Raw genomic sequence first — 14,537 nt, forward strand, 5'->3', positions numbered from 1 at the left:
GTTTGGGAACCTGTTCCTCGGAGCAGCTGCTCGGTAAATATTTGTTGAATCACTGAATTCCAGACTCTAGCTACATGTATCTGAGCAAGACTGGGCCTGCATCCGGGCTTCAACTTCCTCATCTATAAGCTGGGAATATCGAGTACCTGCCTTGTGCGTGTGTGTGAGATAATTTGTGAGGATTAAAAGAGATTAAGTACATAAAGAGCTTAGTGAGGTGCCTAGCTAGCTCATAGAAAACTCTGTGTCATGGGGAGCTGCCACCACCTCCCTTCACTATGGGGTGGGGGTACAAAGGCATGTGGAAGAGGCCTGGGCTCAGGGCATTTGGTCAACAGGAGAGGAAGGAGGCCATTCCAGAACTGGAACCATCCACTCTGATGACCTCAGAGGAATGAGGTGGCTGCTTACCTGTTCGAGGTGATAGTGGTCCGTGGAGTACGGGTCATGGAGGTGGCCCAGGGTGTAAATTCTCCGGTGCTCACAGGATGTAGGAGAGGAGATTGTCCGAGTAGGTTGTTCCCTCTTCTGAGAGGAGTTAGAAGAACTGTCTGTAGCTGTCTGTGTGAAGGGAGGGCACCAACAGTTAATTAAAACAAAAACAAAAAAACCCACACATCAAACCCTAACATGCACTATTCATATGCTGTCTATTCACCAGTTGTAGCATCTTGCTGGACTTCCCAAAATCTTGAGTTTATCCTTACTGTGGGAGGGAAGACGACCCCTGGAGGGTCAGACTGTCAAAACATGATGGGGTTGGTTCAAGGGGCGGAGAAAGGCGGCCACCAGACCCTGGAAAGTTGCGCTTCTTTTCTCCAATGAGGGAGCAGCAAGCAGGAAAGGGCTCGCCACACCAGGGCCCCCCGCTCATTTGTGGCCCTGCAAAGTTACTGTCTACACATGGGGCTAATCCCAACCTGGGAAACTCTCAGAGGTAAGAATGCTTCGGGGGTAGTGAGCATTGACTTTCCAGGAAGAAATCTCGTCAACTTTGGGGTTGGGGGCTAGCCTCAGAAATCATTTTAATCTAGGAGTGAGACAGAGGACTGCAAAAGACCTGGGTGCACAGAGGGGAGAAAGCACCATCTCAAGAGGGTGCCCCAGAGCTGTTTTCCCAGTAAGTGAAGACTAGCACCTCCGTGACTATGTAATTGGAAGATGGTCAGATATCAGCATGGACTGTGGCCCTGGGCGCAGGTGCCTCATCTGCCACCCAATGTACCAGTGCTTCCTCTTCCCTCCTGAGACTCTGTGACACAGGCCAGGGGATCCCAGGTGACAGTCACTCTCATGCCACCCCTTTGCCAGGGCCCAGGTACTCGTAATGGGCTTTGTTAAATGCAGCTAGCAACCATCTTTAAAACCAGGGCCCCTCAAAATTTGCCCCCTCCCCAAACTTTTGCTTCCTTAGACGGACGGATCTTTTCTTTTTCACCAAACCCCCCAAAAAAAAAGAAGAAAAGAAAAGGCTTCTCTTGACATGTAGGTTTTTCTTGACATTCTTCTAGCAAGAATAAACCAATTGCCATCAAGCCAATTCCAACTCATGGTGACCCCATGTGTGTCAGAGTAGAACTGTGCACCGGAGGGTTTTCAATGGCTTATTTTTTCGGAAGCAGACACCGGGTCTTTCTTTTGCGGTGGCCCAGTGGTTAAGTATTCGGCTGCTAACCAAAAGGTTGGCAGTTACAATCCACCAGCCGCTTCTTGGAAACCCTATGGATCAGTTCTAGTCTGTCACTATGAGTCAGAATCAACTAGATGGCAATTGGATTTGTTTTTTTCTTCCTTCTGAGGTGCTTCTGGGTAGACTTGAACCTCCAACCTTTCAGTCAGCAGCCTAGCGCTTAACCATCCTCACCACCCAGGGATTCCTCTAGCAAGTACAGAGGCATTCATTCTTGGCTGCTGCTGCGTGTTACTCTTACGTTCTCTCCTCTCACTTGCTTATCTATTCTTCGTATTTTTGTTAGCTGCCTTAAATCCTTGTGGGCAAGACAGGGTTAAAAGCAGATTTATGAAAATTTCTCTTATACTCCTCTCCCTTCTCACTTATAAAGTCATAAATGCTCAGAAAAACGTAACTTCAAAAGCGTAAGATAAAGAAAAAACACCCATGTTCCCTGATGCAGCACGGTCAGCGCGCGACAAAGTGCGGCTCTTGGGGGAACTGCCCCCAATCTGACTCTTCCTAATTCTGATTGGTCCATGTGATGTGGGGGCGTTCCCTGTCGCCCTACCCACAGTGACTAACTTAAATATGGACACACGGTCTTCTCTGAGTGCACATAGATTCTTTTTCTTATTTTTCTATTTGATTTATTTCTGGTGGCAATATACACAACCAAACATATATCCACTCACAGTTTCTACATGAACAGTTTGATGGCATTGGTTACACATGTCACATTGAGTCACCATTCTCACTCTACCCATGTTGTTACATCTCCATTGATTTAGGCTCTCTGCCCCTTGCAGCTCTCACCTGTATAGGCAGATTCTTGATGTAGAGGGCAGAAGAGATGCTGCCTCTGCCTAGGAAATAAAGATCTAAGGGTCCTGTAAGCCTGGGGTCCCGGCCAGAGTGCGGGGAAAGGGCCTGCCTGAGAACTAAGTGAAGCAGAAGCAAGCAATGCCGGGCCCTGCAGGCATCATCTGGGCTGGGGGATCCAGTCAAGACTGAATCCAGCACCAGCTAGGATGTCCCAATGATGTAACCTGAGCCAGAATACCTGGGGTTTGTCTCAGGGGTGCACTTTCCCCTCACTCCTGATTCTTTCCCTGTGGAAGCAGTTCCACCTGTATAACACTCCTGGCTTCTCTGCTCCCTCACTCATTCCTCCCCACAGGCACTGGAGTGGAAGTGTGCCTGCAGAGTCGGCAATATCCCTCCTTCTTCCTTTGGGAGCCACCCAACTGGCAAAAAGTATGTGTTGCCAACCATTCTTCTGACCACGTGGTCTTGCTGGAGGTCCAGGCCTGCCACACTGTGGGGAGGCCTTGGAGGTCCAGTGCCCTGGGTCTGGGTGGGCAGGTCTGTCTAATCCTGGGGCTCAGTCCTGGCTGGTCCATGTGCCCACAGGTGTAAGCCATGTAAGCCAGGACTGGCCTTATCAGTGAAAGACCCCTCCCATCTGCCTTACTCTTTGGTCTTTTTTTTCTCAGTTGCTTCAGAACTCAGACAAGAGGGCTATTTACTGGACTCCCTCAAATCCCAGGAACTGAAAGAGACCAAACTAGTACACAAGAGTGTTTACTTTCTTCCAAGCTCCTGCCTGTTTGCCAGGACCCCTTTCTTTAGTTTCAGCAGAGACCGCACTCCCTCTTTAAAACACTCGATGCCTTAGGTAAAGGAGCCCTGGTGGTGCAGTGGTTAAGTGCTCAGCTGTTAACCAAAATACCGATGGTTCAAACTCACCAGCTGTTCCACGGAAGAAAGACGTGATAGTCTGCTTTCGTAAAAATTACAGCCTTAGAAACACTATGGGGCAGTTCCTATGAGTTGGTATCATCTTGATGTTAATGGGTATTTTGGTTTGGTCAGACACAGGCGACTGAGACTCGGTGGGAGGAAGCACATGGTCAATGGCAGAGCTGGGATTCAAACACTGGCTCCCTGGCCACAGAGCCCAGAGCAATTTCCAATATACCACGTCTGCTCCCAAACTCAGGTGAGCCCAAATCCTACTGAGAGGTATTTTGTTGAGATTATCACAAACACAACTTCTCCAAGTAAGAAGGTGCACTCTTACTTTAAACAAACCTAGGAGATAAGGGGGTGATGGCTCACGATACAAAGGTTTCTAAAGAGCTCAATAAATGCCTCTGAATGACTAGATAAGGGCCCTCCAGTGTGATTCGAACCTCAGGAGTTAAATTCTTACTCAACGGCCACATTACAGTCATCTATTAGGTTAAGGAGTCACCCTTGGATCGAACTTCGTAACACGCAGTCAGCGTTTAGTTCTTAGAAGCCATTAACATATCACAGTTACCTCTGTGCTAGTCATCTCTTCCCTCAATCCACCCTATTTTCTGTGACCCATGTCCAGGTCAACAATGTGTGGAAAGTCATTCAGAGAAGTGAGGCACACCCGTTCTTCCAAGCATTCATGAGCCAATCAGAGATGTCACCTTCTGATACGCCCATCCTACCACCCCGACCCTCAAGGGCCTCTTCCTGCCACGCAGAGTCAAGTGCAAAGCCCCCCAGACACTTGCCAGAGGACATCAGACCCAGAAAGCTCTTCTGGTATTGCCCAATCTAACGATTCATTTGTACAAAGGAGCAAGAAGGCCCAGAAAACCTTGAGAGGCATGTTCACAGTTCACCACCTCCAGAGGGACAAGCTGAGGGCATGCCAGAGCTCCTGATGCCAGCTCCAGCCACTCATGGTGATCCAGGCTGGTCTGAGCTCTGGTGTCTTAGTTATCCAGTGCTGCTATAACAGAAATACCACAAGTCAATGGCTTCAACAAACAGAAGTTTATTCTCTCACAGTCTAGTAGGTAAGAAGTCCAAATTCAGGGCATCAGGTCCAGGGGAAGGCTTTCTCTGTCAGCTCTGAAGGAAGGCTTGTCATCAATCTTCCCCTGGACTAGGAGCTTCTAGTGTGGGGACCCCGGGTCCGAAGGACAAGCTTTGCTCCTGGTACTACTTTCTTGTTGGTATGAGGTCCCCCTATCTCTCTGCTCACTTCTCTCTTTTACATTTCAAAAGAGATTGACTTAAGACACAACATATTCTTACAGATTTGAGTCCTGCCTCATTAACATAATCACCTCTAATCCTGCCTCATTAACATCATAGAGGTAGGATTTATGACACATAGGAAAATCCCCTCAGATGACAAAATGGTGGACAATCACACAATACTGGCAATCATGGCCTAACCAACTTGACACATATTTTTTGGGAGACACAATTCAATCCATGACATCTGGGAAAGAGCACATACAAGAGACGCTGTGTTGGAAGCTGAGGCTTGGTTCTGATCTATACTATCGGACAAACTTTGCAAAGTAGTGAGTGTGACTGACAAAGTAAAGAGGTATACTGTGGGTCATCTCCAAGAAAGGAGGGGAAAACTCGCCTCTGAACTCGTTGTCCTGCCATGCTGCCTGTGGTTCCCACACAGATCCTGAGAAAACGGCCTACCCAAAGTATGTACAACAAAGACACACAAGCACAATTCTCAAACTCCTCCCTGTCGTTTGCGTGGACAGGCTAATGCCACCGACCAACCTGACATCTCCACCTGCAGCTATGAAATGACGTGGCGGTCATGTGCTCTCCCTCTGGTGGGTGTCTCTGAACTGTTAACAGCTTTGTGTTTATGAAGATCAGAAGTGGAGGTCCTCTGAGAACGTCTTCGGGGCTTGGCTACTCTGCGTTTGGGGACCTCAGCTCCTAAGAGAGGTGGCTTCCCCACATCCTGAGAGAGCCTGGGTCAGTGCAAGCCTTCCACGTGGCCTGCTGTGAGCAGTGAGCTGGACACGGCCATTGGGCCACAGCCTACACGTGGACAGTGTTGTGGCACCAGCTACTGTAGCCTGTGAACATACTCTCCAAAGACATCTTGCCTCTGGGTTTGACTCTGACTTATTGTGCATGCCCACTATTAAAAAGAAGTCTAACTAAGGAATTAGCAACCTAATATGAGGCACTGAGCGAAAGAAACCCAGAGGAATACCTGAATCACTGCTCTGCGAAGTATATACTGCGTGATTTTGGCCCAGTTAACTTCTATCTAACTCCAGTTTTCACCTCTGTAAAATGGGCTCAAATCTTCCTCAAGGTTGTGGCAAAAATGAAATGAGACTTAAAATGTCCATTTTCTAAACAGCTCCTGCAGATATACAGAAAAGCCTCCAATTTTGCATGTTGATCTTGTATCTGGTTACCTCGCTTAACTCCCTCATAAAAGTACAAATACTTTACCAAGTGATTCTCTGGGTTTTTCTAAGTAAATCATATCATATACAAAAGACAGCTAGGTCTCCTTTCCAATATATATAATCTTCTTTTTCTTGTCCTATTACATTTTTTTGCCAGGGCCTCCAGCATGATGTGGAAAAACAGGTCAGAGTGGCCCTGCTTGTCTTGAACCTGACTTTAGTGGGACAATTTCTAATTATTAAATATGATGTTTCAAGATAATGGGAATGAAGTTCTAAAGTTCCTTCTATTTTATTTTGCTAAGAGTTTCCATGGGAGATATTGGATGTCACCAGATACTTTTTTCTGTATCTATTGAGGTGATTGGCGCCTTGGTGGTACAATGGTTAAGAGGTTGGCTGCTAACCAAAATGTCAGCAGCTCGAATCCACCAGCCGATCCTTGAAAACGCTATGGGGGAGTTCTACTCTGTTCTATGGGATCACTATGAGTCAGAATCAACTCGACGGCAACGGGTTTGGTTCAACGAGACCGAGGTGTCTCGGAGTCCCTGGGTGGTACAAATGATTAACGTGCTTGGCTGCTAACCAAAAGGATGGAGGTTCCAGTCTACCCAGAAGCTGACCTGTTGATCTACTTCCCAAAAATCAACCACTGAAAACTCTGTAGAGCAGTTTTACTCTGATACACATGGGGTCACCATAAGTCAGAGTCAACTTTCTGACAGATGGTTTTATTGAGACGGTTAAACAGTTTTTCATCTCTAATTTGTTTTAGTAATGTATGAATTAACAGCTTTTTCAACATAAGCTATCTTTGCGTTCCTAGGATATTCTCTACTGGCCTTTCATTAAATTTGTTTTACTAAATCCATCTTCTTTGACCACAGAAAGCTCAGGGAGGGAAGGAAAGTACCCAGCCAAGAGGCCAGGCCAGCTGAGAAGACAGTTTGCTTAAATTACCCCTCCTAGGACTGCATCCTGGCTGCTGACCAAGGGCTTTTGGGGCATCCAGGCTGGATCCACCTGCACTTCAAAGTGAACAAGTATTTTTGGGAATAGGTGCATCCCTTCAACTCCATTCAGTTCAGCTAAATGAGGACTCCCAGGGTTTTCCAGGTAAATCTGCTTTTCTAAAAGGCGTGGGCATAGAGAACAGAAGAGCTATCAGTGGGCAAACAGTGCTTGTGGGAAAGGGAAAGTGTTCCTGGAGCTGTTTGTTCAAGGAGGACACTTGGAACTCTGAGGGGCACCTGGCTTACAGCTTCCAGGAGCAGGATGGCCCTACTGAGCATACTGCTGATACCACATGAAGACTGGTCATTGGCAATTTTCTTCTCCCTCTTGGGGATGGGGACAAATGGGATAACTCGTCTTTAGGGAGGTGAGCAAACAAGTATTTCATCATCCCAGGGTCCCCAGGAACACGAGAGCAGGCAGAAGGCAGCACACAGCACAAGGAGCCAAGCCCTCGCTGAGCAGCCATTTCAGGAGGTCAACAGGTTTATACGTCTTTTGAACAAGGTATAGAAAGTTAAGAATTTGCTTAAGCAGACCGCATCATCCAGGACTCATGCAGCACCGCAAAGCAAAAACAGCAGTAAAAAAAAAAAAAAAAAAAAAAAAAGAGGGAACGAAAAAACCCACCCAAAACCTGTTGCCACTGAGTCTATTCTGACTCATGGCAACCCTACAGGACAGAGTAGAACTGCCCCATAGGGTTTCTAAGGAGCGGCTGGTGGATTTGAACTCCCGACCTTTTGGTTAGCAACTGAGTTCTTAACCACTATGCCACCAGGCCTCCAAAACAACAGTAGACTGACGGAATTGGAAAACCTCGATACCAGGCCAGCTAGGCCATTCATCCTGGACGAGCTGTTTAACTTCTTTGGGTCTCAGTTTCCTCAAGAGTAAAATGAGGGGGCTGCACTGGATGATCCCAAGGTCTGTCTAAGCTCTAACACCTTCAAGTGTAGCCCTCACCCTGCCAAGAACACTGCAGGGCAGAGGAGTTTGCCTTAGCTCACTGCTTAGTTGATGTAAGAGCCACAGGATTCATTTGGTTTGACTAAGGAGGATTTTTGCCTTGAATGCAGATGCTGCTGGTATTGTAGATTTTTAGGGGTGGCTTAAGTAGTGCTGGGAGTCCCTGGGTGGCAGAAACAGGTAAATGCTCAGCTACTAACCCAAAGGTTTGCGGTTTGAGTCCACCCAGAGGACAGTCCTGTCGATCTACTCCCGTAAGATCACAGCCATCGGAAACCCTTTGGAGAACAGCTCTACTCTGACACACGTGGGATTGCGGGAGTCGGAACTGGCTCGACGGCAACCGCTTTATTTATTTTTTAACTAGCAGTTATGACCACAATTTGCATTATTTTTGCTACAATCCATCACCAAAATAGATCTCAACAGCTGATGCAATCAAAGCAATAGTTTTCCTATTACAAGGACCTCTTGGGTCCCGTGCTACTAAAAAAAAAAAAAAGTATATGTGTGTATATATATATATATATAAAGGTATATACAGATACATATATACATACACATGCCCTGCTTTTGGAAGGGCAGCCTCTGCTCTGCAGTTGATACTGGGGATCAGTGCCATCCCTTAACTTCTGTTGGCTGAGACCCAGCTCGGGATGGAGTGGCGTGGAAGGCCTTGGAACCATGGAAGGGAGCCCCTTTATCTTTAAATGACAGCAATTATCAAACTCATGTTACATAGTAAGAGGAGGATTTTTTTTTTAAACATGCAATATGTACAGTGGCCAAATTAAAGCAATTAAAATGTCTCAATTTCAAGAAGCCCAGAGACATTCTGTTAAGCCCTCCCACTTGTATCTCTTTTCATTTACACATATATCATCTCATCTTTTTAAACTGTGGAGAGTAAGACACTATTATTTCCATTTTATTAATTGATAGAGAGTACATACACCTATACTAGCCAGTTACCTGAAACTCAGCTGCCTTAGTTATCTAGTGCTGCTATAATAGAAATACCACAAGTGGATGGCTTTAACAAATAGAAATTTACTTCTTCATGGTAAAGTAGGCTAAAAGTCCAAATTCAGGGTGTCAGCTCCAGGGGAAGGCTTTCTCTCTGTCAGCCTTCTCATCAATCTTCCCTTGGACTAGGAGCTTCTCGGCGCAGGGACCCCAGGTCCAAAGGACATGCTCTGCTCCCGACACTGCTTTCTTGGTGGTATGAGGTCCTTCTGTTTCTCTCTTTTATATCCCAAAAGAAACCGGCTCAAAGCCTAATCCAATCATGTAGATTGAGTCCTGCCTCATGAACACAGCAGCTGCCCATCCCCCGTCATTAACATCATAAGAGGCAGGATTTACAACACAAAGAAAAATCACATCAGATGACAAAATGGTGGACAATCACACAATATTGGGAATCATGGCCCAGCCAAACTAAAACACACATTTTTGGGGGACACAATTCAATCCAAGACACCAGCTTTTCTGCTCCCAACCTGTTGGTCGTTCCAGCAAAGCTAAATTGTGGGTTTATCAGAGTTCTTTCATGTCAAAATTTCATCTACCTTCAAAATTCTGAAACTTTTTTTTTTAATTGTGTCGACATTCCCCCCCCCCCCCCCACACACAAAAAAGTCAACTTTATCTTCTGGGTCTGAGAGAGGGGAATGCCCTGGAGTGTAGGACAAAGTCATCATTTTCCTGCCTTGCCCAGTGGCTTCCTCATAGATCCAAACTGCCTTCTTGCTGGGGTCAAAACAGATCGTGGGGCTGGCCTTTCCTGTTCTGCCTGCCTCTTGGAAAGAGGGTACCTGGAACCAGTACAGGCCCTCAGCACAGTCGAACTGAAGCTACCTGTTCCCAAAGACCTGTTGACAGAATGGCTGACAACTTCCAGTTGACCAGAGAAGAAAGGATGGACCACAGTCAGTCAGTCCTGGTAGATGCTGAGGGGAGAAGCTTGCTTTGCTCCAGTTAAAACCAACAGCTCATCCAAACACCCTGCGCCAGGGGCCTTCTGAGGCTCACCTACCTAGTGTAATGTCTTCTGAGAAGTCAATGGTTGTCTTGTCCTGATGGCTTTTGAATATTTCTACCAACCCAAAGGGGGGAAATACGTAAATTATATATACTCAGACATTTTCATCAATGGATTTTCTAAAATGTGACTGAGGCGTCAGTGACAAGGACGCCTCACGACTCCACTAAACAGATGGCTGAGGCTTCAAGTCCACACACTAGTTGCAAAGTCTATCATTTAGGCGGCTCTTGTGCAATGAGAAGACTCTAGCATATTTAATACGTAAAATGTAGTGAAATTCATTGGCTAAATATCGATGTTTCGTAAACCTCTGAAAGGTAGCAAACAGGTTTGGGGTTGGCATTCTGGGTGAGCAGAGTGTGGAACCTACCCCACGTTGCTTTCTCTGAGACTTGGGGGCTTTATCTGCACAACGGAAGTTCTCAGTACAACCACAGGGAGGTTGTGAGGATTAAATACAGATGCATACGTGAAGGAAACCCTGGTGGCGTAGTGGTCAAGAGCTATCTATGGCTGCTAACCAAGAGGTCAGCAGTTCAAATCTGCCAGGCGCTCCTTGGAAACTCTATGGGGCAGTTCTACTCTGTCCTGTAGGGTTGCTATGAGTTGGAATCAGCTCAACGGCAGTGGGTTTGGTTTTTTTTTTTGTTTGTTTGCATATGTGAAAGTACAGTGTACAGTTTTGGGGGCAGAGAAAGTTCCATGTCACCCCAAGGAAGGACAGTTTCTTTCCCTTCCCCTCCCCTTGGGTCAGTGACTAGAGACTCAAAGGAAATATATTCTCCCTGAAAGGGTTTTGAGTCCAAAGGGTCAAAGATCACAGTTAACAGCAGAGCCAAGTTTGGGATCCAGGCCTTTCCCGAGAGTCCAAACTTCACAAACTCAGGGGTCACACATCATTTCACCATTTCAAAAAAACTCTCTTTTTAAGAAAATCAGTAAATTAACCCCATTTCTTACAAAATTGGGAAATTTGCCCACAGCTTTAGTGTTTGTTGGGGAAGGAGTAGGCAGAAAAAGCCTCAAGAAAAGGAAAAATCTGTGGTATTCTTTCATTTCCATAAATGAAACTTTGATAATTACAAAATTCAATGAACTAATTTTTTTCTATTTAAGCAGCAACAAAAATAAGCACAATTTGCAAATATTCAAAAGTCATCTGGACAAAACAAATTGCTTCTTAGGACTTTGGTTTTAACCGCGCTTTAAAAAACACCTGGGGTAGATGGGAGGGATCTGGGATGTCATTAGGGACAACTGCTCTGAACAGCCAGAAAGCAATGAAATGCAGTTTCCAATCAACAGAAGTCAAGGGTTCAAGCATAGGGCACGAGGAAGGACCAAGATTTCCAGTCTGGGCAAAACACGGCTAGAAGCTGATGCTGCAAGAAAAGATGTGGAATTTTTCCTGTATGAAGGACCGCCTACCTGAAGAAAGAATGTACGATGACAACACACCAAAACAGGAGTCAGACACCAGCCCTTTGCAACTGGGTCCCATGAGAGAATTAAGTCCCACACAAAATGGTGTAAATGACTCTTTTCTCAGTTCTCCAGAGGATGCTACACTGTGCCATTCTAGACACACAGGAGAGAAGTTAATCCCTTATATACGATGGATGCCTTAGGATGCTAAGGCTTAATTCTCTTGAGGAATACCGGTTGAGAAGAGCTGCCCAAATCCAAAATGAAAATATGCTGGGCGTAGTTTAACCTTAAGGAGCCCTGGTGCACAATGGTTAAGTGCTCAGCTGCTAACCTCAGGAGAAAAGACCTGGTGATCAGCTCCCATAGAGATTACAGCCTAGGAAACTCTATGAGGCAGTTCTACTCTGTCACACAGGGTCTCTATGAGTCAGAGTCAACTCAACAGCACACAACAACAACAAAAGTTTAAACCTAGAAGGGGCGGGGGAACCTCACATGCTGAAGACAAACAAAACAAACAACAAAACCCCAAAACAAACAAACAAAAACCACAGCCTTATGTGGGATGGCCCTTCCTATGACCAAGTCTTGTTTCAAGTTGCTATTTTGGAAACCCTGGCGGCATAGTGGTTAAGAGCTATGGCTGCTAACCAAAAGGTCAGCAGTTCGAATCCACCAGGTGCTCCTTGGAAACCATATGGGGCAGTTCTACTCAGTCCTACATGGTCACTCTGAGTCGGAATCGACTTGACGGCAATGGGTACCATCATATCAATGCCACATGGGGCATTGTTTATATACTTGTCCTCTTATTTCTCCCTTCTCTAACCTGAATCCAGGAGAACCCTAAAACTCACTCTTGTGTTTAAAAAACAGAACAGCTAAAATATCATAAATATAATTATTCAACAGAGGAAGAGAAAAACAGCAGTGATGAACTTGAAAGGTTGGAAGATGGTATTTTCGGCTCTTCCACCCAGAACTACTTGTGTGATCTTAGCCAAGTCACCCATCTGGTCTCTGGGCTTTGTCTGCAACTGCTTGTATAAAATGAGGCAAATCCTACTTTACTAGTAAGTAAAGGTCGTTAGATCAGATGAACTCAAAATTCCTTCCAATTCCAGGACCTAGAACTCTAAGTTGTTGGATGTATGTCCACAGTTGTCCTTGTCTCCCTAGCAAGCCAAACATTTCTAGTTATTCTGTCAGTTATTCCACGTATAATGTGCAATTATTTACATGGTAGACATGTTGTTGTTGTTAGCTGCGAGTCAGCTCGCAACTCATGGCAACTCCATACAAAATAGAACTAAACACTGCATGGTCCTGCCCCATCTCTGTGATTGGTTGGAAATTGGACCATTATGATCCATGGGGTTTTCACTGGCTGGTTTTCAGACACCGATCAGATCAGCAGGCCTTTCACCCTCGTCTGTCTCACTCTGCAGGCTCCGCGGAAGCCTGTGCAGCATCACAGCAACAAAGAAGCCTCCACGGACAGACGGGTGCTGGCTGCATGTGAGCGGCACTGGCTGGGGATCCAATCCAGGTCGCCCACGTGGAAGGCCAGAGTCGTACTTCCTAATACCATGCCGAGAAAACAGTAATACGTGTATAAAGTTGAAAATATCAAATGGCAGTCCTCTGTCCCACCCCGCCCGTCTCGGCTTCTCATTCCCCATAGAAATTCACTTTAAATTCCTGTGGCTCTTTTTTCTGGTATTTCTCTCCATTTTTAAAATGACATGGTTATACTACTATTTCCTGGTTTTCAGATTTGGATATTGTTTCAGGACTTCTTATTACAGAAGATGAAGACTTAGCTATTTTACAAGCCTCTCCCCCCAAGTATCTTTCTATAAAGCAAATATCTCCCTAATCCCCCAGCTTAAGAGCCAGAATCCAGCCACTCATCACAATGACAGCTGAAGCTCGGACGACACCTGACCACAGACTCTAGATCACAGTGCTCTAGGAGTATGTACACACTACAGACGCATTCCTGTCTCTCTATGAAGATGACAATAATATTTGAAAAGAGATTACAATACTGTGGCAGTAAATAAACCGCCAGGTTGTCATCAATTAAAAAACCCCACAAAACAGGAATTTGGAACACTGTTCATTAAAATGACCATAAAACCTGAAGCCACTCCACTTCTAATCAGCCCACTTTCTCCACTCCCAGCCCTACTGCCAGTCATCTCCTTCCTCATAGTCTCCAAACCTTCTTACCTCAAAGCCTTGAACTGCAGGGATCTAGAAAGAAGTCAGCCCAAAGCTGGGGAGCAAACCAGCTCAGCATATCCACAGAGCCAAACAGTTTGCAGCTCAACACAACAGAGGGACCAGACTTCGAGTGTCCTTTGACTCTGGCCCTCTCAAGTCTCCCCAGTTCTGAAGTGAAAGGAACGGAAAGCTGCCAGTCGGAGGCAGGCACCATCAAGAGCCTGCTAATAGCAATGCCAAAACCTTCCCCTGCTACAGAATGCTAACCCTTTTCTGTTGGTTTATATTTTTTGCATTATTCAGCTTGCAAATTTGTACCAAATGGCTCAGACATTGGAATTCCCTCATACAGTGATATTTAACGGTGAGTACACCCTTGCTACCTGGGTTTTCATGCTCAACTGGATTAATCATTATACTGAAGAGTCCACCATGGTCAAGTGACTGCAAGGGCGAAAGCTGAAGGGAGGGCAAGAAGGAGCTTGTGCAGTCAAAAGCTTATGGTTGCGGCACTGCTGGGACTGAGTGCCACCGAGCAGAAAATGCAGCTAGAAAAGCTGGACCTGAACCTACTGTGAATCCCCACAAATCACCCAGCTTTAAATGGTCCCCCGGTATAACAATAATGCAAATGAATAAAACATGAAAGCCTATGATGTTTACGCGCTATCTCTGGAGTTCAGATCACACATTTACCGAAAACCAGGAAATAGTAGTATAACCATGTCATTTAAAAAATGGAGAACAATACCAGAAGGAAGAGCCACAAGGATCGACAGTGAATTTATTGAATACCTATACAGCCAACTTCATAGGGCTGTAGAGACCACAGTGATGAATCACCTGCCTATCATCTAACTGGGTGAGGATTCATTCATTTAACCTGCAAATAAATTATGAAAAGAAAGGGACACGCTTTTTCAGTGGCAAGAGAGAAAGAAAGAAC

At 45.7% G+C, this 14,537-nt stretch overlaps 1 protein-coding gene across 3 annotated transcripts in view; it reads right to left on the reverse strand.

The window, feature by feature from the left end:
• The window catches only part of SPRED2 (sprouty related EVH1 domain containing 2), a 135,421-nt gene that overhangs the window by 13,833 nt on the left and 107,051 nt on the right, over positions 1 to 14,537 (reverse strand). For all 3 annotated transcript variants that reach the window (XM_010593617.3, XM_023552703.2, XM_023552702.2), the window contains exon 5: positions 412 to 561. In XM_010593617.3, the coding sequence (XP_010591919.1) occupies positions 412 to 561 (150 nt within the window). The remainder of the gene's footprint in view (positions 1 to 411; positions 562 to 14,537) is intronic.

Source organism: Loxodonta africana, chromosome 15 (genome assembly GCF_030014295.1).
Source record: "Loxodonta africana isolate mLoxAfr1 chromosome 15, mLoxAfr1.hap2, whole genome shotgun sequence".
Taxonomy (NCBI): Eukaryota; Metazoa; Chordata; class Mammalia; order Proboscidea; family Elephantidae; genus Loxodonta; species Loxodonta africana.